Genomic DNA, 27,427 nt, shown 5'->3' on the forward strand with positions numbered 1-27,427 from the left:
CCCATCAGTACTTCCCCCCCAACCCTTCCCCTCCATCCCCGCATTGGTTCTGACCCTTCCCCTCCTTGATACTTCCCCCGCCCCTGCACCCTGCCCCGGACCACAACAACCCACCGCCCACTGACCCTTCCCCCCTCCCCCTGGCCCCCCGGGGAATTGACCCTTCCCCCTCCGCCCCCCATCGGTACGTCTATCACTGAGTGTGGGGGACACAAGGCCCTGCCCCCCCGGCAGGGAGGCCAGAGCCCTGTCTGGGCTCCCCTCCATTTTCCCAGCCAGCTCCAAACTGAAACTCCCTCCAGCGCCTCTCACCCAGCCTCCCCCGGCTCCTCCCCCAGCCTTTATCCAGTTTCCTGGGGAGAGATGTCACCTGGCCCCACCCTGCTCCTGGGTTCTCACGTTACCTGCTCAGGTATCTTCTCTCAAGGCCAGTCTCCCATCCCCAATGCAGACCGTCCCAGCCAAACCCCCCTGCCACCTTCCCCGGCCAACACTCCCCACTCAGCATTCAAAGACCACATTAAGAACAGTCCCAGTTCATCACACCTCTCCCCCCTTGGAGACCGAACTGAGCGGGTCCCAAGACCACTCCCTGAGGAACTCCACTAGTAACCTCCCTCCAGCCTGACAGTTCACCTTTCAGTGTAGTCTCCCCTTTAACCAGTTCCTTAGCCACCTTTCAATTTTCATATTGATCCCCATCTTTTCCAATTTAGCTAATAATTCCCCATGTGGAACTGATCAAATGCCTTACTGAAATCGAGGTAAATTAGATCCACTGCATTTCCTTTGTCTAAAAAAATCTGTTACCTTCTCAAAAAGGAGATCAGGCTGGTTTGGCACGATCTACCTTTTGTAAAACCATGTTGTATTTTATCCCAATTACCATTGACTTCACTGTCCTTAACTATTTTCTCCTTGTGAAGAGCCAGTCACGGGGAGGCAGGGAAGAGTCCTAAAGGAACAGGCCCACTGCGATGCAGAGAGAGAGTCACCCTGGGACCTCCCAAAGGGGGAATATGGAGAACCCCCTCCAAAGGGGAATGCCCAGCATCAGGGACAACCGACCGGCTCGAGGGGACCCACGGGACATGAGCTGCTATTACTGTGGCCAGAGAGGCCACATATGGACCCAGTGCCCCAGGATCAGGGACAGACTGAGCAGACCGAACCCACACCGGGTTAACTGTGTAGAGACCCAGCCGGACGAGGGGCAGGTTCCTAATGCCTCAGAAGTGAGGATGGCCCCAGGTCAGCTCCTCTTGGGGGCTCGATGCTCCGGACACCAGGTTCTCCATTTACAGGGTGGGTGCAGGACGGTCCCTGCGGAGCGAGTGCCTTGTTCCCCTGGAGGTGGATGGGAGGAAGGTCAATGGATACTGGGATACGGGCGCAGAGGTGACACTGGCCCGGCCCGAGGTGGTGGCCCCAGATCGGATGATGCCCAACACCTACCTGACCATGACGGGGGTGGGCGGGACCCCAGTCAAAGTGCCCATGGCGAGGGTACACCTGAAATAGGGGGCCAAGGAGGGCCCCAAGGAAGTGGGGGTATGCCCGTCTTTGCCCACTGAGGTGTTAATGGGGGCGGGGGGGAAACTTGGAAGACTGGGCAAGCAACCCCCAGGGTGCCCTGGTCGTGACCCGTAGCCAGAGCCAGCAAGGGGCACGGCGCCCTGGCCTTGGGGAGGGTACCTTGCCCAAGGCACAGGCCCTAACCCGGTGGGGAGAGAACACCCAGGGACACTGCTCAGGGAGGCTGCGGCTTCAGACCCAGCGGGCGAGAAAGAGCAGGTGGCAATCCCTGTCCCAGCTGCTGAGTTCCAGGCCGAGTTGCAGAAAGATCCCTCCTTGCGGAAGATAAGGGACCTGGCCGACCTCAATGCGGTACAGACCATGGGACGAGGTGGCCGGAAAAGGTTCCTGTGGGAGAAGGGGTTCCTGTACCGAGAATGGGCTCCCCCAGGGAAAATGGAGTCAGGGGGGATCAGGAGGCAGCTGGTGGTACCCCAGAAGTATCGCCGCCAGCTGCTCTACCGAGCCCATGACACCCCCCTCTCGCAGGGCACCAGGGAACCTGGCGTACCCAGCAGAGGCTGCTACGGAGCTTTTACTGGCCTGGGGTCTTTACCAACGTCCGACAGTACTGCCGATCCTGTGACCCCTGTCAGAGGGGGAGGAAGGGCCGGGACAAGGGGGAAGCGGCTTTGAAACCCTTTCCCGTCATAGGGGAGCCTTTCCAGAAGGTGGCCATGGACATAGTGGGACCTCTCAGCAAGACGACCCGGTCTGGGAAGAAATACATCCTGGTGGTGGTAGATTTCGCCACCCGCTACCCCGAGGCAGTGCCCTTATCGTCCATCGAAGCAGACACTGTGGCGGATGCGCTGCTGACCATTTTCAGCCAAGTGGGGTTCCCCAAGGAAGTCTTGACGGACCAAGGGTCCAACTTCATGTCGGCCCTACTCCGGTGCTTGTGGGAGAAATGCGGGGTCCGGCACACCTGGGCCTCAGTGTATCACCCCCAATCCAACGGGCTGGTGGAGAGGTTCAATGGGACACTAAAGACGATGCTGAAAACCTTTATGAACCAGCACCTGCAGGACTGGGACAAGTACTTACCTCACCTGCTGTTCGCATACAGGGAGGTACCCCAGGAGTCTACCGGGTTTTTGCCTTTTGAACTGTTATATGGCTGGAGGGTAAGGGGGCCCTGTGACGTTATGAGTATGATAAAATATCTCATTGAAAGATGACAGGGCCGGAAAGAGTTAATTAACTCAGACTGACCTGACCCATGGGTGAACCTTAAGGACTGGTTAAGAAGATCTGTAAATGAACAGAGCTTTGAAATGCAGCCGGCATTGTTAGAGGTAGAAGGGGAGGTGTTTGCTCAGGGCTTGTGATGTAAGCAAACAAGTCTTGTCTATTGCTATAGCTTTAATTCAAAGATCGAAGAAGGAATATTAACATTTAGGATGATACTTGAGTGAAATAGTATTGTTGTCTATATGTCTCTTTGAAGGTTGTGGTAACCTGTATCTGAACTGTTTAATGGATAAATTACCCTGTGCTAATTGCCAGGATGTTTGGAAGGAGAATTAAGCCTAATGTTTTCTCAGGCCGAAAGGCTGCTGGAAATGTATAAGAACCCTGGGACACGATCCTGCTTCAGCTCAGATCTGCTTTGGGGTTCAAGAGGGGGAAACCTTAAGCCACAAGGACTGAGATCCCCAGTCACTGACTGGAGCCACCCTGAATATGGACATTGGACTATAACCTCTGGACTATTTCTAAAAGGACTTTTGGCAACTACAAGCTCACCTCTGCTATGTATCCGAACCTCAAGAATTGAATTCAAGTCTGTCTGTATATTGATCTTTTAACCAACACTCTCTCTCTTTTCTTTCTTAATAAATTTTAGTTTAGTTAATAAGAATTGGCTATAGCATGTATTTTGGGTAAGATCTAAGTTATAATTGGACCTGGGTATGTGGCTGATCCTTTGGGGTTGGAAGAACCTTTTCTTTTATATGATGAGACAAGATTTTCAGTAATTATCATCATATCTGACAGGTGTGTCTGGACGGAGGCCTGAGGCTGGGCACGTTAAGGGAACTGCGTGGTTTGGACTCTGAGTAACCAGGGAGGTACTACAGAAGCTGTTTTGGGCTGGTTGGTAAATCTAAATATTGGAATATCCACTAGCTTTTGGGGTTTGTCTGCCCCGTTTGGTTTGCAGTTCACCCTGATTGAGTGATCTCAGCTGGCTCCCACGGGCAGCACCATCCCAGCCCCTAGACCCGATGAGAGACGAATGGGAGGGGAAGGCCACTCCTGACGGAGAGTCGGTGGTGGAGTATGTCCTGACCTTCTGGGAGAGACTTGCCGAGCTCATGGGCCTGGCCAGGGAGAATCTGGCCAGAGCCCAGAGGAAGCAGAAGGTCTGGTATGACCGCACAGCGCAGGCCTGCGCCTTCGCCACCGGGGATCAGGTGATAGTTCTCATCCCCGTGAGGAAAAACAAACTCCAGGCCGCCTGGGAAGGGCCCTTCAAGGTTGTCAAGCAACTAAATGAGGTAAATTATGTGGTGGAGCTGTCGAACCGGGCACACCACCACCGGGTGTACCATGTGAATATGATGAAGCCGTATTATGACAGGGGGAATGTGGTGTTGGCCGTGTGTAGACATTGGGAGATGACCCTTTAGTAAATCTATTCCCTGGAACAAGAGCTGGTTCCCCTGAAAACAATTCCCCTCTCTGATCGGCTAACCCCTGCCCAGCGAGCTGAGATCGGAGGGGTGCTGCATCTGTACCAACAGCTGTTTTCCAACCAGCCTGGACGCACTAATCTGTCTGTCCACAGGGTGGAGACCGGATCACGTCCTCCTATAAAATGCTCCCCCTTCCGAGTCACAGGGAAAACTGCTCAGGACCTGGAAAGAGAGGTCAGGGACATGCTGGCTTTGGGGGTAATCCAGCCGTCTTCCAGCCCTTGGGCCTCGCCGGTGGTGCTGGTCCCCAAAAAGGACGGGTCGATCCGGTTCTGTGTGGACTATCGGAAGCTCAATGCCATCACTGTAGCCGATGCTTACCCCATGCCCAGGCCGGACGAGCTCCTAGACAAGCTGGGAGGTGCTCGGTACCTTAACACCATGGATCTTACAAAGGGCTATTGGCAAGTGCCGCTGGATGCGGATGCCAGGCTGAAATCGGCCTTTGTCACCCCTCTGGGGCTCTATGAGTTCCTGACCCTGCCCTTCGGCCTCAAGGGAGCGCCGGCCACCTTCCAGCGCCTGGTGGATCAGCTGCTGAGGGGATGGAGAGTTTTGCCGTGGCGTATATCGATGACATCTGTGTCTTTAGCCAGACCGGGGAGGGACATGTGTCCCAGGTGAAGAGGGGGCTGGGCTGCCTCAAGGAGGCTGGACTGATGGTAAAAGCCGAGAAGTGCAAGGTGGGGATGGCTGAAGTATCTTACCTGGGTCATTGGGTGGGGAGCGGCTGCCTGAGCCCAGAGCTGGCCAAGGTGGAGATGATCAGAGATTGGCCCATTCCCCAGCCCAAGAAACAAGTCCAGGCCTTTCTCAGGATGGCGGGGTGCTGCCAGAGGTTTGTACCCCACGTTAGATCCCTAGCTGCCCCCATCCCTGAGCTAGGTGAGAGGGGTAAGCCAGACGAGGTGGTCTGGACTGAGCAGGGCCAGAGGGCTCTCTGTGCACTGAAGGAGGCTCTAATCCAGGGCCCGGTAAATCTGGTAAACCCAGACTTTGCCAAGCCTTTTGCAGTGTTCACCGACGCCTCAGATGCGGGGCTGGGCATGGTGCTGATGCTAAGGGGGGGGAGACACCCCATCGGGTACCGAAGCAAGTGTAGATAAATCTCTGTATTAAGCATCTTTGCATAAGTGTGTATCATTTTCATATGACTTTGTATTATGCCTCTTCATATAACCTTATATTAAGTCTTTCCATATATAACCTCTATTTTCATACAACTTTGTATCAAGTCCTTTGATATAGAAACTTTGTATCAAATCCTTATATAGAAACTTTGCATTGCCTTTGCTATAATGTTATCGCCCCTACGGATAGTTAAGGTAGAAGAAACATGTCTTTTTGCTAGGAGTAGAACAAGATCTCCCCGTTTTAATCAATTGCCCTGTTGAATGACCACGGGGTGAATGAAGCCAGGCCCAAGGACAAGAGCACTTGTCCAGTGGGCTCAGGAGAGAAGAGCAGACATCCTGACGGCCTCGGGGGTTAGACGCGAGCACCTTCCTTTGGGAACACCCTCTGAACAGCAGTGGGACACCCCCAGAAGGAAGCAGCACAAAGGACCAAGGCCACAGACACAGATTTTGAAGCTGGTACAGATTGGCATGGGAGGGAAGCTGCTATAAATGGGAGGTGTCTTGCGGAGGACCTGGGTCTAGTCTTGTCAACATGGAGCGTTGATCCGGCTCCACCCCTCCCCCATCTAACTCACCTGGCCAGTGCAGTTAAGGGGAGCGACTAGTTGCTAACAACCATGAGACAGAGTGTGTGTGTAATATAGATCATGTGCATGTGATACTGTGTGGAGTGATACATGTATTACCAATAAATGTGGCGCTTTGCCTTATCCCCCGGGCAGTACTTTAAGTACAACACAAGAAGCTGCTGCCCCGAGAGCAGCACTATGCGGCCTCAGAGAAGAAATGCCCGGCCATGGGGCAGGCCCTTAGAAAGCTGCAGCTGTATCTATTTGGGCAGCGCTTTACTGTGTAAACTGACCACTCTCCTCCGAGGTGGCGGCGTCACATGCAAGGGCCTGATGCCGAGCTGCAGGTGACAGAGACACCCGGTCAGAGGGTGGCCAAGGTCGCAAGGGGACTCTTCACCAAGAGAGCCCGAATCACAGCCCTCCGGACCAGAGTGCCGGGAGAAGACCCGGTCTCAGTTTGAACCCCAGGGGCATTGGGGTGGCAAAAGGGCTCGGGCCGCATAAACCTTCCCCCATGAGTGACGAAGTGGGACTATTCTTGGTGTTTTCTCTGAATACTGTGTGGGTGCCTCAGTTTCCCCTATGCATGTTTTAAGTATCTAGGTGGTGGGATAAGAGGGTGTGATTGTTGCAGAGCCCTAGGAGACCAGTGTGACGGTGTCTGCACAGAGAAGGGCCCACACCCTGTCTTCTGGCAACTGATGGCCTGGGCCCCTCCCCTGCAAAGGTGCCAACTGAAAGAGATCAGGTGACCTCCTGGCCTGGGACAGAGACAAAGGCAGAGGAGAGGCTGGAGAGTTTCAGTTTGGAGCTGGCTGGGGAAAGAGAGGGAGGCCCAGACCCGGGGTCTGGCCTCCCTGCCCCCAAGATGGACCTGACTTAGGAGTCCGGTTTCTGTACCTACGAGCTCTGTTTTATACTGTGTTCCTGTCATCTAATAAACCCTCTGTTTTCCCGGCTGGCTGAGAGTCACGGTGAATCGCAGGAAGTGGGGGTGCAGGGCCCTGACTCCCCCACACTCCGTGACAGGGTGGTCCCACTGGCTCCACAGACCCTCCCAAGCTGGGTCGGTCTCAGCCAGGCCTTAGCACCAAGGCAGGGACACCAAAGTCCTGCCCCACAAGCAGCCGTTTAACCCCTTTGCCCCCACGGGGCAGCAATGCCAGGTACAGTGGGAAAACTGAGGCACGCATGGCAGAAAATTCCCAGGTGGTCACAGTGAGGCCCTGTCTCAGAAAGCCAGCCCGGCAGCATCAGCCCTGTTAGCTGCGGGGGGAGCAGGCGAGGTCCTCCCGCCAGCCTGGCATGCCGCCCTCAGGGGCCCTTTTTTTTTTGTTTTGTTTTTTAAATGGAGATATCCCATCTCCTAGAACTGGAAGGGACCTTGAAAGGTCATGGAGTCCAGCCCCCTGCCTTCACTAGCAGGACCAAGTACTGATTTTGCCCCAGATCCCTAAGTGGCCCCCTCAAGGATTGAACTCACAACCCTGGGTTTAGCAGGCCAATGCTCAAACCACTGAGCTATCCCTCCCCCCCGTGGTTCTAACCTGCCTGCTCCCCGGGGCTGCCATTACAGCCTGGCACCTGGCCTCATTGCAGCCTTTAGAGTCACAGGCTCCGGGCTCAGGTGCGTGGGGCCCCGTGGGGCCCCGGCTCGGTTGCTAAGATCCAGTGTGAGCTGCCGGAGGAGCCGCTGCTCTGGGCCAGGCTCGCAGGGACAGGCCTGGCACCTCACCCAGCCCAGCGCCAGAATGAGCCGCCCGCCGCAGGCGGGCAAGCGGGGGCTGATCACCACAGCACAGTCCAGCACGGGGGTGGGGCCTGCAGAGGGGTGAGTGGGGTGGGGTGGGGCAGAGCTCCCTGGTGCCCCACGTGCTGAGCGAGGCCCGGACAGTGTCAGTCCCAGGACAGGTCCCAGGGGGTGCAGGGGAGGGGAGGGGAATTGGCCCCAAGGGACGCTGGGGAGAGGCTATCCGGGGCCTGGGGGCTTCCCTCTGGGCCCTGTGTCGCGGGTGGGGTGGGGTCAGAGCCGGGGGGGTCTGTGCGACGGAGCCATTGCTGCCCTCCCCTGCCCCTGGTGCCAGCCGGCAGGTAGACGCCCCAGAGCCCGGGGAGCTCAGAGTCGGTGCTGGGCGCTAACCCCCGTGTCTCTCCCAGCAGCCGTGCCCCAAGGACCTGGGTCCTGGACCCCTCCGGGGACGTGCACTATTGGTGGCTCAGCATCATGGTGCTTCCCGTCCTGTACAACTGGGTCATCCTGATCTGCAGGTGGGTGCGGTGGGGGCAGGACTGGGGGGCGTCGGGGGCAGGGCTGTGGGGGGAGACTGGGGCACAGGCTGGGGGGCGTCGGGGGCAGGGCTGTGGGGGGTGACTGGGGCACAGGCTGGGGGGCGTCGGGGGCAGGGCTGGGGGCAGTGGGGGCAGGGCTGTGGGGGGCAGTGGGGGCACAGGCTGGGGGAAGTGGGGGCAGGACTGGGGGCAGTGGGGGCAGGGCTGTGGGGGGTGACTGGGGCACAGGCTGGGGGGTGTCAGGGGCAGGGCTGGGGGCAGTGGGGGCAGGGCTGCAGGGGGTGACTGGGGCACAGGCTGGGGGCAGTGGGGGCAGGACTGGGGGCAGTGGGGGAAGGGCTGCAGGGGGTAACGGGCACAGGCTGGGGGGTGTCAGGGGCAGGGCTGGGGGCAGTGGGGCAGGGCTGTGGGGGGTGACTGGGGCACAGGCTGGGGGAAGTGGGGGCAGGACTGGGGGCAGTGGGGGCAGGGCTGTGGGGGCGACTGGTGCACAGGCTGGGCGAGGGGGGGCAGGACTGGGGGGCGTCGGGGGCAGGGCTGTAGGGGGTGACTGGGGCACAGGCTGGGGTGTGTCGGGGGCAGGGCTGGGGGCAGTGGGGGCACAGGCTGGGGAAGTGGGGGCAGGACTGGGGGGCGTCGGGGGCAGGGCTGTGGGGGGTGACTGGGGCACAGGCTGGGGGGTGTCGGGGGCAGGGCTGGGGGCAGTGGGGGCAGGGCTGTGGGGGGAGACTGGGGCACAGGCTGGGGGAAGTGGGGGCAGGACTGGGGGCAGTGGAGGCAGGGCTGTGGGGGGTGACTGGGGCACAGGCTGGGGGGTGTCGGGGGCAGGACTGGGGGCAGTGGGGGAAGGGCTGCAGGGGGTGACTGGGGCACAGGCTGGGGGGTGTCAGGGGCAGGGCTGGGGGAAGTGGGGGCAGGGCTGCAGGGGGTGACTGGGGCACAGGCTGGGGGAAGTGGGGGCAGGACTGGGGGCAGTGGGGGCAGGGCTGTGGGGGCGACTGGTGCACAGGCTGGGCGAGGGGGGGCAGGACTGGGGGGCGTCGGGGGCAGGGCTGGCGGTAGTGGGAGCAGGGCTGCGAGGGGCGACTGGGGCACAGGCTGGGGGAGGTGGGAGCTGGGCTTTAGGTTCGGCGGGGGCAGGACTGGGGGCAGTGGGGGCAGGGCTGTGGGGGCGACTGGTGCACAGGCTGGGCGAGGGGGGGCAGGACTGGGGGGCATCGGGGGCAGGGCTGGGGGCAGTGGAAGCAGGGCTGTGGGGGGCAGCGGGGGCACAGGCTTGGGGCGTCGGGGGCAGGGCTGGGGGCAGTGGGGGCAGGGCTGTGGGGGGCAGCGGGGGCACAGGCTGGGGGAGGTGGGGGCATGGGCTGGGGGCTGGGGGCAGTGGGGGCAGGGCTGGGGGGGTGACTGGGGCACAGGCTGGGGGCAGTGGGGGCAGGGCTGGGGGGGGCAGCGGGGGCACCACTGCGGGTTCAGCCCAGGGGATCAGCACTGATGGGGACGCCCCAGATCCACTGTCCCTCTCCAGCCCACGTGCCCCGGGAGGCAGCTCAGCATCGCCCCCTGGTGCTGAGGCTGCCAAGTACCCAGAGTCCTGGCTGCTGCTGCTCCCTCACCCCAGCGTCCTCCTTCCTGTCCTCTTCCAGTGCGCGGCTACCGGCTGCTGAGCTCCACCCCAGAGGTGGCTGCATCCCAGGGCTGGGCTGTGACAATGCGGTTCTGGCGGAGCCCAACTGAGAGTGCCAACTCAGGACAAATTGCTAAAATAGGGCAGTTACAGCCCAAGGCTGGGGTTTTTTCCACCTCTAAGGCACCAAACCAGCCAGACTAAGAGGACTTCGGTCTCACCCCACTGGCTAACCGCAAGTCTCACAAGCAATCTCCTTAGACACTCCAGTTTCCCAGTATCACCACCAGTGCCACTTGTTACGGGGACAAACCGTTATGAAAACCAATACCCCAGTAAAAGAAAAAAGGTTCTCCTGATCCCAAAGGACCAAGCCCCAGACCCAGGTCAATATATAAGTCAGATCTTACCCACAAATCACGCTGTTGCCAATCCCTTAGAGTCTAAAATCTAAAGGTTTATTCGTAAAAGGAAAAAGATAGAGATGAGAGTTAGAATTGGTTAAATGGAATCAATTACATACAGTAATGGCAACGTTCTTGGTTCAGGCTTGCAGCAGCGATGGAACAAACTGCAGGTTCAAATCAAGTCTCTGGAATACATCCCCCGCTGGGATGGGTCCTCAGTCCTTTGTTCAAAGCTTCAGCTTGTAGCAAAGTTCCTCCAGAGGTAAGAAGCAGGATTGAAGACAAGATGGAGATGAGGCATCCGCCTTATATAGTCTTTTCCAGGTGTAAGAACACCTCTTTGTTCTTACTGTGGAAAATTACAGCAAAATGGAGTCTGGAGTCACATGGGCCAGTCCCTGCATACTTTGCTGACTTACAAGGTGTATCTGCCTTCTCTCAATGGGTCAGTTGTATAGCTGATGGTCCTTAATGGGCCATCAAGCAGGCTAGGCAGAGCTAATCTCAGCTTGTCTGGGATGTCACCCAGAAGCATAGCATAAGTTTGCCATACAGACAGTATAGAGCCAATATTCATAACTTCGACTACAAAACTGATACACACATATAGACAGCATAATCATAACCAGTAACCCATAACCTTGTCCTAGACACCCCATTTGACCCCCTTTATACAAGATTTGGGTGCCACTACAGGATCTTGGTTGCAACAATGATCTATACGGTCCCAGTTTATGTCAATAACGTCACATGGGTGGGCGGCTGTGGGCCGAGAGGGGGTTGTTACTGGCCCAGCCGAGTTCAGGGGGATGGGCTGGCTGACGGCAGGTCCGGTGCAAGGATATTTTACGCCCTAGGCAAAACTTCCACCTTGCGCTCCCCCCCCCCCCCCCCCCCCGTAACATGGGTTCATTGAGGGGCAAATCCCAACGAGCCTTTATAGACCCCAGGGGCCAGCCGTGCCCAGGGGCTGCTCCCCAGACCAGATTCCCTCCTCCCCGCCCCCTGAACTCCCCTGGAGGGTGAACAGCCCCCCTGCGAGCCCTCCCCTCCCCACCCCACCCCGGTGGCCCCCGCCCCGAGTCCATTCACTGGCTTCACCGGGCTTGGCCCGCTGCAGCAGCTTGGCAGGGAGGAGCTGCCTTCTGGGGGCTCCTGCAGCAGATGCATGCGGGCAGAGGCCCCCATGTGCCCCCCCAACCCCCCCCCTTTGCCGCGCTTCGGCTCTGCGGCTCCTGGGAGTGTGACTAAGGTCCTGTAGACTGACATGTTCTGAGTATTACAGTCATGAACAACTGTTTCTGTCAGTCCATTCAGAAACTGACAGTCTATACCTGGGGGTTGGCAAATGCCTGTTAAATGTCTTCATTCCCCCTTGAATGGCTCTTGAACAGTTTCAGGGTTGAGCTAACAGGCCTGGCCAGCTGGAGACTGTTTCTCTTTTAACTACTAGATCCCCTGCCCAGGAAGCCTCGGCGCCTGTCAGAAGAGGGACAGGGAACCAGTGGGGTGCCCTACTTAGCTGCCTCTGCCTGACGACGGCCCAGGCGCCCCCAATCACTTGCCCCCCAGGCCACTGCCTAGTTCGCCCAGTGGTTGCACCGGCCCTGACAGAGGGGATGCACTAGGGGCCTCCCAGGGTGTCAGTTCCCCGCCGCTCCGGGTCATGGGGCCTTTACCTGTCTCTGGCCCTGGACCCACAGGTCCGAGCGCCTCCCGCATCCCCCACCCACAGCAGGACAGCGCTGCCATCCCCAGCGGGCAGGTGGGACCAGGGCCTAGCAAGGGGCATCGGTGGCACAGCTCTGCCAGCCCTAGTGCCGGCCCAGACGCCCGGGCATCCATCCTCTCTGGGACGCTGTGACATTATTGACTTAAACTGGGACCATATAGATCATTGTTGCAACCAAGGTCCTGTAGTGGCACCCAAATCTTGTATAAAGGGGGTCAAATGGGGTGTCTAAGACAAGGTTATGGTTTACTGGTTATGATTATGCTGTCTATATGTATGTATCAGTGATATAGTTGAAGTTATGAATATTGGCTCTATACTGTCTGTATGGCAAACTTATGCTATGCTGCTGGGTGACATCCCAGACAAGCTGAGATTAGCTCTGCCTAGCCTGCTTGATGGCCCATTAAGGACCATCAGCTATACAATGGACCCATTGAGAGAAAGCAAATATGCCTTGAGACTCAGCAAAGTATGCAGGGATTGGTCCATGTGACTCCAGGCTCCATTTTGCTGTAATTTTCCACAGTAAGAACAAAGAGGTGTTCTTACACCTGGAAAAGACCATATAAGGTTGATGCCTCATCTCCATTTTGTCTTCAATCCTGCTTCTTACCTCTGGAGGGACTTTGCTACAAACTGAAGCTCTGAACAAAGGACTGAATGACCCATCCCAGCTGGGGATGTTCCAGAGACTTGATTTGAACCTGCAGTTTATTTCATCACTGCTACAAGCCTGAACCAAGAACTTTGCCATTTCTGTATGTAACTGATTCCATTTAACCAATTCTAACTCTCATCGCTATCTTTTATAAATAAACCTTTAGATTTTAGACTCTAAAGGATTGGCAACAGCGTGATTTGTGGGTAAGATCTGATTTCTATGTTGACCTGGGTCTGGTGCTTGGTCCTTTGGGATCAGGAGAACCTTTTTTCTTTTATTGGGGCATTGGTTTTCATAACAAGTGGCACTGGTGGTGATACTGAGAAACTGGAGTGTCTAAGGAGATTGCTTGTGAGACTTGCGGTTAGCCAGTGGGGTGAGACCGAAATCCTCCTATTCTGGCTGGTTTGGTTTGCCTTAGAGGTGGAAAAACCCCCAGCCTTGGGCTGTAACTGCCCTGTTTGAGCAATTTGTCCTGAGTTGGCACTCTCAGTTGGGTTCCGCCAGAACCGCATCGTCACAGTGGCGTAGTCGTGCTTGGATCCACAGAACCAGGTCAATTAAGCTTTGGGTCAGAACCCCACGCTATCCAAATCTGAATTTTGGGATTGAGAGTTTTGTTGGTTAAAGAGCTGCTGCAATGGCTGAGCAAAGGGCATATGAGGGACTTGGCAAAAAAGCCCTGGAAAAATTGTGTTCAGAAAAGAGGATATGCTTTAGAAAGAAAGCTACAAATCAAGAACTGAGAAATCTGCTAATAGCCAGTGATCAGGGGGCAAGAGCACAGCCCTTACCTGAGGCTACAGAAGATGCAGAAAAAATTAGGATGCAAAAGGCAACAAGTAAACTGCAATTTGAGCATGAACAGAAGCTAGCAGATCTTCGATTGCTGGAGAAGCAAAAAATAGCAGAGTTAGAAAGAGAGAGAGAAAGAGGCTGCTGAGAGAGAGAAAGAAGCCGATCAAAGAAAGAAGGAGGCAGATGAGAGAGAAGAGAGAGCTCGTAAGGGGCGTCTAGAGCTGCTCGCTGCTGAACAGGAGACAGCCAGACTTCAGCTCCAAGTAATGGAAGAGCGGAGAAAGTCGTCCCCACCTGGTACTCCACTTCCCCCCCGCCATGAGAAAAACTGGGAAAGGATGTGTCCCATTTACAATGATACTGAGGATATAGAGGAGTTTTTGTCTACCTTTGAACGCCTCTGCAATCTGTACCAGATCCCCGAGGGTCAGCGAATGCCTGTCCTGATGACCAGACTGACTGGAAATGCCAGGGAAGTATTTAATGAATTGGGGGAACAAGAAGCCTTAGATTCTGTGTTAAGGCGGTTCAAGGTTACTCCCAAATTTTACAGGGTTATGTTTAGAGAGTTTAAAATGTCTAAGGATTGTACTTTTGTAGAATGTGCTCATAAGCTGATGGGTTTTGTTAAAAAGTGGGTTATGGGAGCCAAGGCGCATGGGAGTTTTGAAAAACTGCTGGATTTAATAACTTTGGAACAGTTCTTACACATTGTGCCTGACAATGTGAGAGCAGCTGTGTGTGACAGGGACCCTGAGTCAGTCCTACGGGCAGCAGAGATTGCGGATGCCCATACCCAAAACAGGACTCGAGAGGGTATAAACCCTAGGGGGGAAAACTAATCACCATTCTCCCCAGTTCAAGAGGAGGGAAGGATTTAAAAGTAAACCTGACTCTTCTAAAGGAGTTCAAGGGCGCCCGGAGGGTAGGAACTCACATCCCAGGACGGAACAGGTTACATACTATCACTGTGGTATGCTGGGCCCCATGAGACCAGACTGCCCGACACTAAAGGGCAGCCCAAAAACAACAACCCCAAATGCCATGGCCAACGCTAACCCTGTTGTTGTAAACTCACAGGCAAGCCACACAGAGCCCAGCATTGGTGCCCTGTGTGCAAATGCTGTTTCTGTGGTCTTTGAAGAATTTGACCTTAAAACTCATATTACAACTAAATATGGAAAAAATAACGCAGAGTTTATTAGCAGTGCAGAAGTGAATGGAGTGAGGTGTATGGCATGGAGGGACACCGCAGCAGATATTATTCTGGTTAAAGCAAGTCTTGTCAGGGAGGAAGATTATTTGCCAGGTGAAGATGTAACTGTTGTAGCCTTATCTAAGTATTTTGTCAGGGTGCCTTTGGCTAAAATCCACCTGAAATGGAAGGGATTGGAGGGCACCATGGTTGTGGGAATAAAAGACACAATCCCTAAGGATATTATGATTGGAAATGATATTAAAGCTATGGTCAGTCAAGTTAACACAAACCAGGCACAAGAGAGGATTGATCCTAAGGTTGTGCCTATGGAGGGTTTCTCCAAAAGTTTGTCTTGGGAAAGTAGCTGTTTGGCTGTGAATGAAGTTTCTGAATGTCTATCTAATGTCTCCGAAGTAAATCTGGAATTAGATCAAGCGAAGGGAGAGGAGAACAAGGAGATTTTGGATGAGCCTAGGCAGTCTTGTGAGCTGATGGCTTTATCTAGTCAGCAGTTTGGGAAGGCAAGGAGAGTGGAAGATGAGTGTCCCTATACCTTATCTGTTTCCTGTGCGAAGAATAGTGACAGTGAAGGAAATGTGCCTGTGTCTGTCAGGGGTATTGACTTGCCTATGGAGGAAGCTACCTTGGTCTCCAAGCAGTTGTCTGTGAACAGCCCGGGGTGCTGGGACAAGGGAAATGAAATCCCAAGCTGTATGTCTAGTAAAGGAAAATGCGTCTCCAACTCTTTTTTGTCTGTGGAGCAGACAGAAGGTGCCTTTCGGCCTGTGATGGTTGAGAGTAATTCAGTTGTCTCAGAGTTGGTTCTGGATTCAACTAAAGCCCAGGAAGGGAATGGTCCTAAATTTGTTAGTCTCTAAGGTGCCACAAGTACTCCTGTTCTTTTTACGGATACAGACTAACACGGCTGCTACTCTGAAACCTGAGTCCTAAGTTTGTGTCTGCTGGGAAGAATGGCACTGTAACTAGGTTGATCCAGCAACAGAGGGTCCTGTGGCACCTTTGAGACTAACAGAAGTATTGGGAGCATAAGCTTTCGTGGGTAAGAACCTCACTTCTTCAGATGCAAGTAATGGAAATCTCCAGAGGCAGGTATAACTCAGTGTGGAGATAACGAGGTTAGTTCAATCAGGGAGGGTGAGGTGCTCTGCTAGCAGTTGAGGTGTGAACACCAAGGGAGGAGAAACTGCTTCTGTAGTTGGATAGCCATTCACAGTCTTTGTTTAATCCTGATCTGATGGTGTCAAATTTGCAAATGAACTGGAGCTCAGCAGTTTCTCTTTGGAGTCTGGTCCTGAAGTTTTTTTGCTGTAAGATGGCTACCTTAACATCTGCTATTGTGTGGCCAGGGAGGTTGAAGTGTTCTCCTACAGGTTTTTGTATATTGCTATTCCTGATATCTGACTTGTGTCCATTTATCCTCTTGCGTAGTGACTGTCCAGTTTGGCCAATGTACATAGCAGAGGGGCATTGCTGGCACATAATAGCATATATAACATTGGTGGACGTGCAGGTGAATGAGCCGGTGATGTTGTAGCTGATCTGGTTAGGTCCTGTGATGGTGTTGCTGGTGTAGATATGTGGGCAGAGTTGGCATAGAGGTTTGTTGCATGGGTTGGTTCCTGAGTTAGAGTTACTATGGTGCGGTGCGTGGTTGCTGGTGAGAATATGCTTAAGGTTGGCAGGTTGTCTGTGGGCGAGGACTGGCCTGCCTCCCAAGGTCTGTGAAAGTGAGGGATCATTGTCCAGGATGGGTTGTACATCACTGATGATGCGTTGGAGAGGTTTAAGCTGAGGACTGTAGGTGATGGCCAGTGGAGTTCTGTTGGTTTCTTTCTTGGGCCTGTCTTGTAGCAGAAGGTTTCTGGGTACACGTCTGGCTCTGTTGATTTGTTTCTTTATTTCCTTGTGTGGGTATCGTAGTTTTGAGAATGCTTGGTGAAGATCTTGTAGGTGTTGGTCTCTGTCTGAGGGGTTGGAGCAGATGCGATTGTACCTCAGTGCTTGGCTGTAGATGATGGATCGTGTGGTGTGACTGGGGTGGAAGCTGGAGGCATGAAGGTAGGCATAGCGGTCGCATAGGTCGCATAGCGGATGCATAGGTTGCATCCAGTTAGTGTCTTAGCAAAATCCCAGAGACCAGACAATTCTGGTGCTTGTATTTTGCCTGTTGCTCATGTGTGGTTGGAGAAGGGTGTAGCAACTCTGTCTGATCAGGGTGATACCCTAGCCAGGGCACAAGGAGAGCAGAAAGGTAATTTGGTTGTGGTACCTACGGACAGTTTAACAACTTGTAGCAAAAAGGAAAAAATTCCTAAGCTTGTGTGTGGCAAAGAGAAGGGAAGTATTTCTAACCTTTTATCTAGGAAGTCTATTGGTTTACCTGAAAGGGGATTGTGTAGAAATCTGCCTGATGGGCCAAAGGTGATCCTGAATGCAAGTAAGACCCAGACAGAGTCTGTTGTTGCTCAGGAAAGTGTTCCTTTAGAGCAAGCCCTAGGTGAAGGGGGTAAGGGCAGAATTTCTGTGAGGGGTGAATTGCTGCTTAGAAAAGCTCCTGGAGAAAGGAATCCTCATGGTACTCGGTGCAAGCAGTTCCCTGCAACTGAAGGGTGTGAGAGTGATTTAATCAAGGAAGTTTCAGTTCCTAGCAGCCAAAAATTGTCTGTTGTGAATGGATCCACTGACTTTCCTTGTAAAAGATCCAGTGTGGGTAGCTATGAGAAGGTCTCAGAGGAAGTAAAAGTTGTTAAGGAATTGAGGCAGCCCTATAACCAAGTGGCTGTGTGGGGCCAACTTGTTGGGGAGACAATGGTGTTGGAACAGGAATGTCTCCTTTCTGATTCTTTAAATGAGCAGTTTGTGCTTCAGGGTCTGAGGACTGATTTGGTTACTGATGTGTCAGAGCAGAGCAGTTTTATGACCGAATGCTTGAGGATGCGGGGGAGAGCAAGCAAACTCTCACCCTCAGACTCTTTAGATTTGTGTAGTAGACCAGAGCCCGTCCACCAGTTTTCATATTCGTAACTGCTATCATTTCCAAGGCTGGACTCTGTCTTATGAAAACTGGTGGACGGGCTCCGGTCTGGGGTAGTGCAAATTACTTGCCTGGCTGGGAGAGGAAGGACTTGCTAATAGCTGTTAGCACAGAGGGCCCACCCCATCAGCCAGTGAATTCTGTTAAGCAAGAGAAATCAGGGTTTGATTCTGCAGGACAAGGAGGAAAGAGAAAACTGAATTTTGCAAAGGGAAGCCACAGGTTAACCCTAAAATGCCCAAACTCCAATGGTATTGAGCCAAAGGTGTGGCATGACAAACATGATTGTAAATAGAAGAACAGGAGGACTTGTGGCACCTTAGAGACTAACAAATTTATTAGAGCATAAGCTTTCGTGGACTACAGCCCACTTCTTCGGATGCATATAGAATGGAACATATATTGAGGAGATATATATACACACATACAGAGAGCATAAATAGGTGGGAGTTGTCTTACCACCTCTGAGAGGCCAATTAATTAAGAGAAAAAAACTTTTGAAGTGATAATCAAGCTAGCCGAGTACAGACAGACAGTTAGTACTAACTAACTGTCTAACTGTCTGTCTGTACTCGGCTAGCTTGATTATCACTTCAAAAGTTTTTTTCTCTTAATTAATTGGCCTCTCAGAGGTGGTAAGACAACTCCCACCTATTTATGCTCTCTGTATGTGTGTATATATATATCTCCTCAATATATATTCCATTCTATATGCATCCGAAGAAGTGGGCTGTAGTCCACGAAAGCTTATGCTCTAATAAATTTGTTAGTCTCTAAGGTGCCACAAGTACTCCTGTTCTTTTTACGGATACAGACTAACATGGCTGCTACTCTGAAACCTGTAACAAATGTGTTGCTATTGCCACAAACTGTAAAAATGTACAATGTGCCTAAACTTTTGGAGAATCCCTTGAACATGTAAAAAGGAATACATGAGAACACACGTTACGTTAAAAGGCCTTGTTACACTGGGGTTTCACAGTTAATGCCTGTAAACAATACTGGAACTTTTCACGGGGGGAAAAGACATTCCAGACCTAATGTGCTGTATGAAAAGGAAGACTGAGGCACACTGCCATATTGCTTTCATGGCTAAATGCCAAGATTCCTGTACTATGAAGAACATTAATATCTGCATTTATTTGATGTTAATTGGGTTCCAAACATTTGCCCGAGCTTGTGTGGATAAAGTAGCTATTTTCTTTAGCTCTGGGCAAGATCACGAGACATAAGAGCAGATCCAATCCACTATTGTTCTAACTAAGTTGTACCTTGAGTTTGCAAAGAGGTTCGATCATGTTGTTGAACATGACTTTGACAAACCATTTCTGTTATACAGTGGTACGGCTTCTAACCCAATATTAGCTGTAGTGAGACAGAACCCAGGATGGGGAGCTCTTAAGAACATAAGAACGGCCGTACCGGGTCAGACCAAAGGTCCATCTAGCCCAGTATCCTGTCTACGGACAGTGGCCAATGCCAGGTGCCCCAGAGGAAGTGAACCCAACAGGCAATGATCAAGTGATCTCTCTCCTGCCATCCATCTCCATCCTCTGACAGACAGAGGCTAGAGTCACCATTCCTTACCCATCCTGGCTAATAGCCATTAATGGACTTAACCACCATGATGCAGTCAGAGATGTTTGTGTCATCCCTTCCTGCATCCATTTTGCGTTGGGGGTGTGACGTTATTGACATAAACTGGGACCATATAGATCACTGTTGCAACGAAGGTCCTGTAATGGCACCCAAATCTTGTATAAAGGGGGTCAAATGGGGTGTCTAAGACAAGGTTATGGTTTGCTGGTTATGATCATGCTGTCTATATGGGTGTATCAGTTTTGTAGTTGAAGTTATGAATATTGGCTCTATACTGTCTGTACGGCAAACTTATGCTGTGCTTCTGGGTGACATCCCAGACAAGCTGGGATTAGCTCTGCCTAGCCTGCTTGATGGCCCATTTAGGACCATCAGCTATACAATGGACCCATTGAGAGAAGGCAGATACGCCTTGTACCTCGGCAAAGTATGCAGGGACTGGCCCATGTGACTCCAGACTCCATTTTGCTGTAATTTTCCACAGTAAGAACAAAGAGGTGTTCTTACACCTGGAAAAGACTATATAAGGCTGATGCCTCATCTCCATCTTGTCTTCAATCCTGCTTCTTACCTCTGGAGGAACTTTGCTACAAGCTGAAGCTCTGAACAAAGGACTGAATGACCCATCCCAGCGGGGGATGTTCCAGAGACTTGATTTGAACCTGCAGTTTATTCTATCGCTGCTGCAAGCCTGAACCAAGAACTTTGCCATTACTGTATGTCATTGATTCCATGTAACCAATTCTAACTCTCATCTCGATCTTTTTCCTTTTATGAATAAACCTTTAGATTTTAGATTCTAAAGGATGGCAACAGCGTGATTTGTGGGTAATACCTGATTTGTATATTGACCTGGGTCTGGGGCTTGGTCCTTTGGGATCAGGAGAACCTTTTTCTGTTACTGGGGTATTGGTTTTCATAACCATTTGTCCCCATAACGAGTGGTACTGGTGGTAATACTGGGAAACTGGAGTGTCTAAGGAGATTGCTTGTGAGACTTGCAGTTAGCCAGTGGGGTGAGACCGAAGCCCTCTTAGTCTGGCTGGTTTGGTGCCTTAGAGGTGGAGAAACCCCAGCCTTGGGCTGTAAGTGCCCTGTTTGAGCAATTTGGCACTCTCAGTTGGGTCCCGCCAGAACCGCATCGTCACAGGCGCCTGCCCCAGCTGCAGCTGAGCCCACGAGCCAAATGGCCCCCGGGCAGGGTGGGGGGTGTCCACGCCAGGAGGGGAAGGAGGCGCCTGTGCCCAGCAGGGGCTGCAGTCCCGGGCACCGGGGTGACGCACTGGCTCGTTCCTTCGCAGGTCCTGCTTCCCCGCGGTGCAGCAGCAGCACCTGGCCCTGTGGCTGAGCCTGGATTACCTGAGTGACCTGCTCTACCTGCTGGACATCGCAGTGCGCTTCCACACCGGTGAGTACCGCAGCCCTGCCCGCCAGCCCCCTGCCCCTCAGCCCCCTGCCCCTCAGCCCCCTGCCCGCCGCGCTTCCACACCGGTGAGTACCGCAGCCCTGCCCGCCAGCCCCCTGCCCCTCAGCCCCCTGCCCGCCGCGCCCAGCCCTACTGCCCCTCAGCCCCCTGCCCGCCGCGCTTCCACACCGGTGAGTGCCGCGGCCCTGCCCGCCAGCCCCCTGCCCCTCAGCCCCCTGCCCGCCGCGCCCAGCCCTACTGCCCCTCAGCCCCCTGCCCGCCGCGCTTCCACACCGGTGAGTACCGCAGCCCTGCCCGCCAGCCCCCTGCCCCTCAGCCCCCTGCCCCTCAGCCCCCTGCCCGCCGCGCTTCCACACCGGTGAGTGCCGCGGCCCTGCCCGCCAGCCCCCTGCCCCTCAGCCCCCTGCCCCTCAGCCCCCTGCCCGCCGCGCTTCCACACCGGTGAGTGCCGCGGCCCTGCCCGCCAGCCCCCTGCCCCTCAGCCCCCTGCCCCTCAGCCCCCTGCCCGCCGCGCTTCCACACCGGTGAGTGCCGCGGCCCTGCCCGCCAGCCCCCTGCCCCGCAGCCCCCTGCCCGCCGCGCTTCCACACCGGTGAGTACCGCAGCCCTGCCCGCCAGCCCCCTGCCCCTCAGCCCCCTACCCGCCGCGCTTCCACACCGGTGAGTGCCGCGGCCCTGCCCGCCAGCCCCCTGCCCCTCAGCCCCCTGCCCCTCAGCCCCCTGCCCGCCGCGCTTCCACACCGGTGAGTACCGCAGCCCTGCCCGCCAGCCCCCTGCCCCTCAGCCCCCTACCCGCCGCGCTTCCACACCGGTGAGTACCGCAGCCCTGCCCGCCAGCCCCCTGCCCCTCAGCCCCCTGCCCCTCAGCCCCCTGCCCGCCGCGCCCAGCCCTACTGCCCCTCAGCCCCCTGCCCCTCAGCCCCCTGCCCGCCGCGCCCAGCCCTACTGCCCCTCAGCCCCCTGCCCGCCGCGCTTCCACACCGGTGAGTGCCGCGGCCCTGCCCGCCAGCCCCCTGCCCCTCAGCCCCCTACCCGCCGTGCTTCCACACCGGTGAGTACCGCAGCCCTGCCCGCCAGCCCCCTGCCCCTCAGCCCCCTGCCCACCGCGCTTCCACACCGGTGAGTGCCGCGGCCCTGCCCGCCAGCCCCCTGCCCCTCAGCCCCCTGCCCACCGCGCCCAGCCCTACTGCCCCTCAGCCCCCTGCCCGCCGCGCTTCCACACCGGTGAGTGCCGCGGCCCTGCCCGCCAGCCCCCTGCCCCTCAGCCCCCTGCCCACCGCGCCCAGCCCTACTGCCCCTCAGGCCCCTGCCCGCCGCGCTTCCACACCGGTGAGTGCCGCGGCCCTGCCCGCCAGCCCCCTGCCCCTCAGCCCCCTGCCCACCGCGCTTCCACACCGGTGAGTGCCGCGGCCCTGCCCGCCAGCCCCCTGCCCCTCAGCCCCCTACCCGCCGTGCTTCCACACCGGTGAGTACCGCAGCCCTGCCCGCCAGCCCCCTGCCCCTCAGCCCCCTGCCCGCCGCGCTTCCACACCGGTGAGTGCCGCGGCCCTGCCCGCCAGCCCCCTGCCCCTCAGCCCCCTGCCCACCGCGCCCAGCCCTACTGCCCCTCAGCCCCCTGCCCCTCAGCCCCCTGCCCGCCGCGCTTCCACACCGGTGAGTGCCGCGGCCCTGCCCGCCAGCCCCCTGCCCCTCAGCCCCCTGCCCGCCGCGCCCAGCCCTACTGCCCCTCAGCCCTCTGCCCCTCAGCCCCCTGCCCCTCAGCCCCCTGCCCGCCGCGCTTCCACACCGGTGAGTGCCGCAGCCCTGCCCGCCAGCCCCCTGCCCCTCAGCCCCCTGCCCACCGCGCCCAGCCCTACTGCCTCTCAGCCCCCTGCCCCTCAGCCCCCTGCCCACCGCGCTTCCACACCGGTGAGTGCCGCGGCCCTGCCCGCCAGCCCCCTGCCCCTCAGCCCCCTGCCCACCGCGCTTCCACACCGGTGAGTGCCGCGGCCCTGCCCGCCAGCCCCCTGCCCCTCAGCCCCCTGCCCACCGCGCCCAGCCCTACTGCCCCTCAGCCCCCTGCCCCTCAGCCCCCTGCCCACCGCGCTTCCACACCGGTGAGTGCCGCAGCCCTGCCTGCCGCGCCCCACGTCGCCTAGCCCCGCCTGCCCCGCCCTACTGCTCCCAGTCCCCCACGTGCCGTGCCACGCCACGCCGCGCCACGCCCCACTGCCCCTCAGCCCCCTGCCCGCTGCGCTTCCACACCGGTGAGTGCCGCGGCCCCAGCCAGCATGCCCCGTCCCGCCCCACTTCCCCCCAGCTCCCTGACCACCGCGCCCCGCCCCACTGCCTCCCAACCCCCGCCCCACTACCTTCCAACCCCCTGCCCCCACCCGACACGCCCAGCCCCCCAACCACCCACCTGCCGCACCCCACCCCACTGCCCCCAAGCCCCTGCCCGCCACCCCGCAGCCCACTGCACCCAGCCCCCCTGCCCCACTTCGTCACACATGGGGATTTGGGGGCTCTGGCTGGGCAGTGACTCCGAAGGGGGAACCCGGGGACCCGGCCTGGCTGGGCGGGGGGAAGTGCTGGCAGCTTGTCCCCAGGCCCCCAGGAATCGGCACCGGGGCCGATCACCTTATTCTCTTTCCCATGGGGACTGCAGTTCCCAGCATGCACCGCTACACCCAGACCCCAATGCCCCGGCTGAGCACAGAGCGGTGCATGCTGGGACTCGTAGTCTGCACAGACCACACTGTCACCCTCAGCACGCAGGAGGCTGCAGGCCCGGCACCCTGGGCCGCACCACGCCCGGGAGGAACCAGTGCCAAGGCCAGAGCTGGTGCCGGGGGCTTGGGATGCTTCTCTTAGCCCCCCAGAGAGCCCCCAGCCCCGGGACGTGCTGTGCTCTGCCCCAGCTGCACCCCCAGCCCTTAGCAAACACCGACCCCCGGGTCCCCCCCTGGAGCCCTGCATGGGGCGCATGCACAGAGCTGTGGGGGCCTGTGCTCAGCCCCCCGCCCCGTCTGCCCTCCCTCCGCAGGGTTCCTGGAGCAGGGCATCCTGGTGCGGGACCGGGCCCAGATCTCCCGGCGCTACCTGCGCTCCGCACACCTGCCGTGGGACGTGGCCTCGGTGCTGCCCACCGACCTGCTGTACCTGCGGCTGGGGCTACACGTGCCGGCCGTGCGGGCCAACCGGTTCCTGCGCACGCCGCGCCTCTTCGAGGCCTTCGACCGGCGGGAGACGCGCACGGCCTACCCCCACGCCTTCCGCATCGCCAAGCTCATGCTCTACGTCTTCGTCACCATCCACTGGAACGCCTGCGTCTACTACGCGCTCTCGGGCGCCATCGGCTACGGGGCGGACGCCTGGGTGTACCCCAACCACAGCCGGCCCGGCTTCGCCCGCCCGCTGCGCCAGTACCTCTACAGCTTCTACTTCTCCACGCTGGTGCTCACCACCGTGGGCGACACGCCCCCGCCCCAGCGCCAGGAGGAGTTCCTCTTCATGGTGGCCGGCTTCCTGCTGGCCGTCATGGGCTTCGCCACCATCATGGGCAGCATGAGCTCCGTCATCTCCAGCATGAGCAAGGCCGAGGCCGCCTTCTACCCCGACGCCGAGCGGCTGAAGGGCTACCTGCGGCTGCAGCGCGTGGGCCGGCGCCTGGAGACCCGCGTGGCCCGCTGGCACCAGCACCTGCAACTCAACAAGAAGGTGACCAACGAGCAGCAGGTCCTGCAGCACCTGCCCGAGCGGCTGCGGGCCGAGGTGGCGGTGAGCGTGCACCTGGCCACACTGCGCAAGGTGCAGCTCTTCCAGACCTGCGAGCGGGGCCTGCTGGAGGAGCTGGTGCTCAAGCTGCGGCCCCAGGTCTACAGCCCGGGCGAGTACGTGTGCCGGAAGGGCGACATCGGGCGGGAGATGTACTTCATCCGCGAGGGGCAGCTGGCCGTGGTGGGCGACGACGGGCGCACACGCTTCGCCGTGCTGGGCGAGGGGCTCTACTTCGGCGAAATCAGCATCATCAACATCAAGGGTAACACCCGGCTGCCGGCTCCCGCCCCCTGCCCCCGCCCACTGCTCCCGCACGCCCCGCAGGCCCTGCTCCCCCCACCCGTCCCACAGCCCCCTGCTCCCACCCCTTGCTCCTGCCCCAACCTGCAACCCCCTGTTCCCCCCAGCTCTGCCTCCAGCCCCCTGCTTCCACCCATTATCCCTTCCTGGAGCATAGGGTGGGCTTCCCCCCAGCTCTGCCAGTGCCCTGACCCACAGCCCCCCATTATCCCAGCCCTGCCTCCAGCCCAACCAGTTCTGCCAGTGTCCCTCACTCCTGACCCTGCCGGGCCCAGCCGGGATGTTGGGGGCTTGCCTGGCTGCACCCCTGGGGTGAGTGGGGGGTCTTGGTCCCAGCAGGTCCTGTCTCCCCAGGGAACAAGTCGGGGAACCGGCGCACGGCCAACATCCGGAGCATCGGCTACTCGGACCTGTTCTGCCTCTCCAAGGAGGACCTGCGGGAGGTGCTGGGCGAGTTCCCCAGCGCCAAGGCCGCGCTGGAGGCCAAGGGCCGGGAGATCCTGCTGGGCATGGACAAGCTGGACGTGAATGCCGAGGCGGAGGAGACCGCGCGCCAGCAGGAGGCCGAGCGGCGCACGGGGGCCCTGGAGGACGCACTGGACGCCCTGCAGACCAAGTTCGCCCGTCTGCTGGCCGAGCTGGAGTCCAGCGCCTTCAAGCTAGCCCTGCGCATCGAGCACCTGGAGTGGGAGACGCGGGGCTGGGCTGGCGCCAGTGGGGAGGGCCAGGGGGCTGCGCCCAGGCAGTGAGGGACAAGGGCCAGCTCCTGGCCCCTGCCAGCCCCCCAGTGCAGAGCTGGGCTGCTGAGGTGGGGGAGCCCTGGGCAGCCCAGCTTGCGATCCCGCAACGCCACCAAAACCCAGTTGCTGTGGCACGGGGGGGCTCAGAGAGAAAGCGCTTGAGACCCCTGCTCCAGGGAACAGCCCCCTCTCGTCCCCAGGACACCCCTCCCTGGGCTGAGCCCAGCCCCACAGCTCCCTTGCAGCCCCACCCCCCCGGGGGAAAGGTCGGTTCTGGGATCCGGTTCTGACCGGGCTGCCAGCTTTCTAATGGCACAAAACCAAACACCCTTGCGCCCCCCTTCCCTGAGCCCCCACCCCTGCTTACTCCATCCCCCTCCCTCCATCGCTCACTTTCACTGGGCTGGGCCAGGGGGGTTGGGGTACGGGAGGGGGTGAGGGCTCCGGCTGGCTGGGCAGGGGTCCCGTCCCTGCACCCGGACGCTCGCACCGGGGGGTCCCGTCCCCGTGCCCGGACGCTCACACCACGGGGGGGGGGGGGTGGTCCTGTCCCCGCGCCTGGACGCTCACACCGCGGGGGGGGGGGGGTGGTCCCGTCCCTGCACCCGGACGCTCACACCGGGGGGTCCCGTCCCCGCGCCCGGACGCTCACACCGGGGGGTCCCGTCCCCGCGCCCGGACGCTCACACCGGGGGGTCCCGTCCCCGTGCCCGGACGCTCACACCGGGGGGGGGGGGTGGTCCCGTCCCCACGCCCGGATGCTCACACCGCGGGGAGGGGGGTGGTCCTGTCCCCGTGCCCGGACGCTCACACCGCGGGGGGGGGGTGGTCCTGTCCCCGCGCCCGGACGCTCACACCGCGGGCAGGGCCGCGCATGCGCAGCATGTACCTGTCTGGTCCCTGGCAGTAAATCCAGGGGTCGAATATCACTGTGTGAGGCTCCTTCTGTAGGAAAAGGCCCCGCAGCCCATGGGGGAGGGGCGATAGCCCAGGGCCCACGGGGGAGGGGAGTTGGCTCGGGGCCCACGGGGGAGGGGTGCAGTTGGCTCCCATAGGCCCTGCGTGCCCATGACGGGGAGCCCCGATTCGAGTACACGCTCCCCACCCCCATAAGGCAGCCAGTGGGAAGGGGGCTCCAGCCAGGCAGGTTCTGAGCTTTGGCAGCTCGGATCCAGAGAACGTCCCTGGAGACCCCGTGTGTGTCGTTAAACGGGTCCGGCTCAGCTGTCTCGTAACCAGCTGTGACGGTGCTGCCCATGGGAGCCAGCTGAGGTCACTCAATCAGGCTGAACTGCAAACAAAACGGGGCAGACAAACCCCGAACGCTGGTGGATCTTCCAATACTTAGATTTACCAACCAGCACAGAACAGCTTCTGTAGTACCTCACTGGTTACTCAGAGTCCAAACCACGCAGTTCCCTTAACGTGCCCAGCCTCAGGCCTCCGTCCAGACACACCTGTCAGATACGATGATGATTACTGAAAATCTGATCTCATCACATAAAAGAAAAGATTCTTCCAACCCCAAAGGATCAGCCACATAGCCAGGTTCAATTATAACTTAAATCTTACCCAAAATACACGCTATAGCCAATGCTTATTAACTAACCTAAAATTTATTAAGAAAGAAAAGAGAGAGAGTGTGGGTTTGTCACGGAGTATGGGGGAACTCAGGGCCCTGCACCCCCGGCTTCCTGCGATTCACCATGACTCTCAGCCAGCCAGTAAAGCAGAAGGTTTATTTGGATGACAGGAATACAGTCCAAGACAGGTCTTGCAGGCACAGACAACAGGGCCCCCCTCAGTTAGGTCCAGCTTGGGGTCCCAGGGCATGCCAGCCCACCCCCT

The 27,427-nt window shown here is 57.7% G+C and overlaps 1 protein-coding gene across 1 annotated transcript; it reads left to right on the plus strand.

Annotated features, from left to right (window-relative positions):
* Window positions 1-3,806: 3,806 nt before the first annotated feature.
* Window positions 3,807-25,887, plus strand: CNGA4 (cyclic nucleotide gated channel subunit alpha 4). Its single transcript, XM_065589448.1, has 5 exons — window positions 3,807-4,066; window positions 8,149-8,256; window positions 20,656-20,762; window positions 23,806-24,801; window positions 25,194-25,887. The coding sequence occupies exons 1-5, from the start codon at window positions 3,807-3,809 to the stop codon at window positions 25,586-25,588; spliced, it is 1,866 nt and encodes a 621-aa protein (XP_065445520.1). The 3' UTR covers window positions 25,589-25,887.
* Window positions 25,888-27,427: the final 1,540 nt, after the last annotated feature.

This window comes from Chrysemys picta, chromosome 1 (assembly GCF_011386835.1).
Source record: "Chrysemys picta bellii isolate R12L10 chromosome 1, ASM1138683v2, whole genome shotgun sequence".
Classification (NCBI taxonomy): domain Eukaryota; kingdom Metazoa; phylum Chordata; order Testudines; family Emydidae; genus Chrysemys; species Chrysemys picta.

Bases quoted from the DNA above. Each gene is read 5' to 3' on its own strand.
- CNGA4 (XM_065589448.1), top strand. From the start codon at position 3,807: ATGAGAGACGAATGGGAGGGGAAGGCCACTCCTGACGGAGAGTCGGTG. The intron at 4,067-8,148 runs GCAACTAAATGA...CTCTCCCAGCAG, and splicing joins GGGCCCTTCAAGGTTGTCAA to CCGTGCCCCAAGGACCTGGG. The intron at 8,257-20,655 runs GTGGGTGCGGTG...GTTCCTTCGCAG, and splicing joins TGGGTCATCCTGATCTGCAG to GTCCTGCTTCCCCGCGGTGC.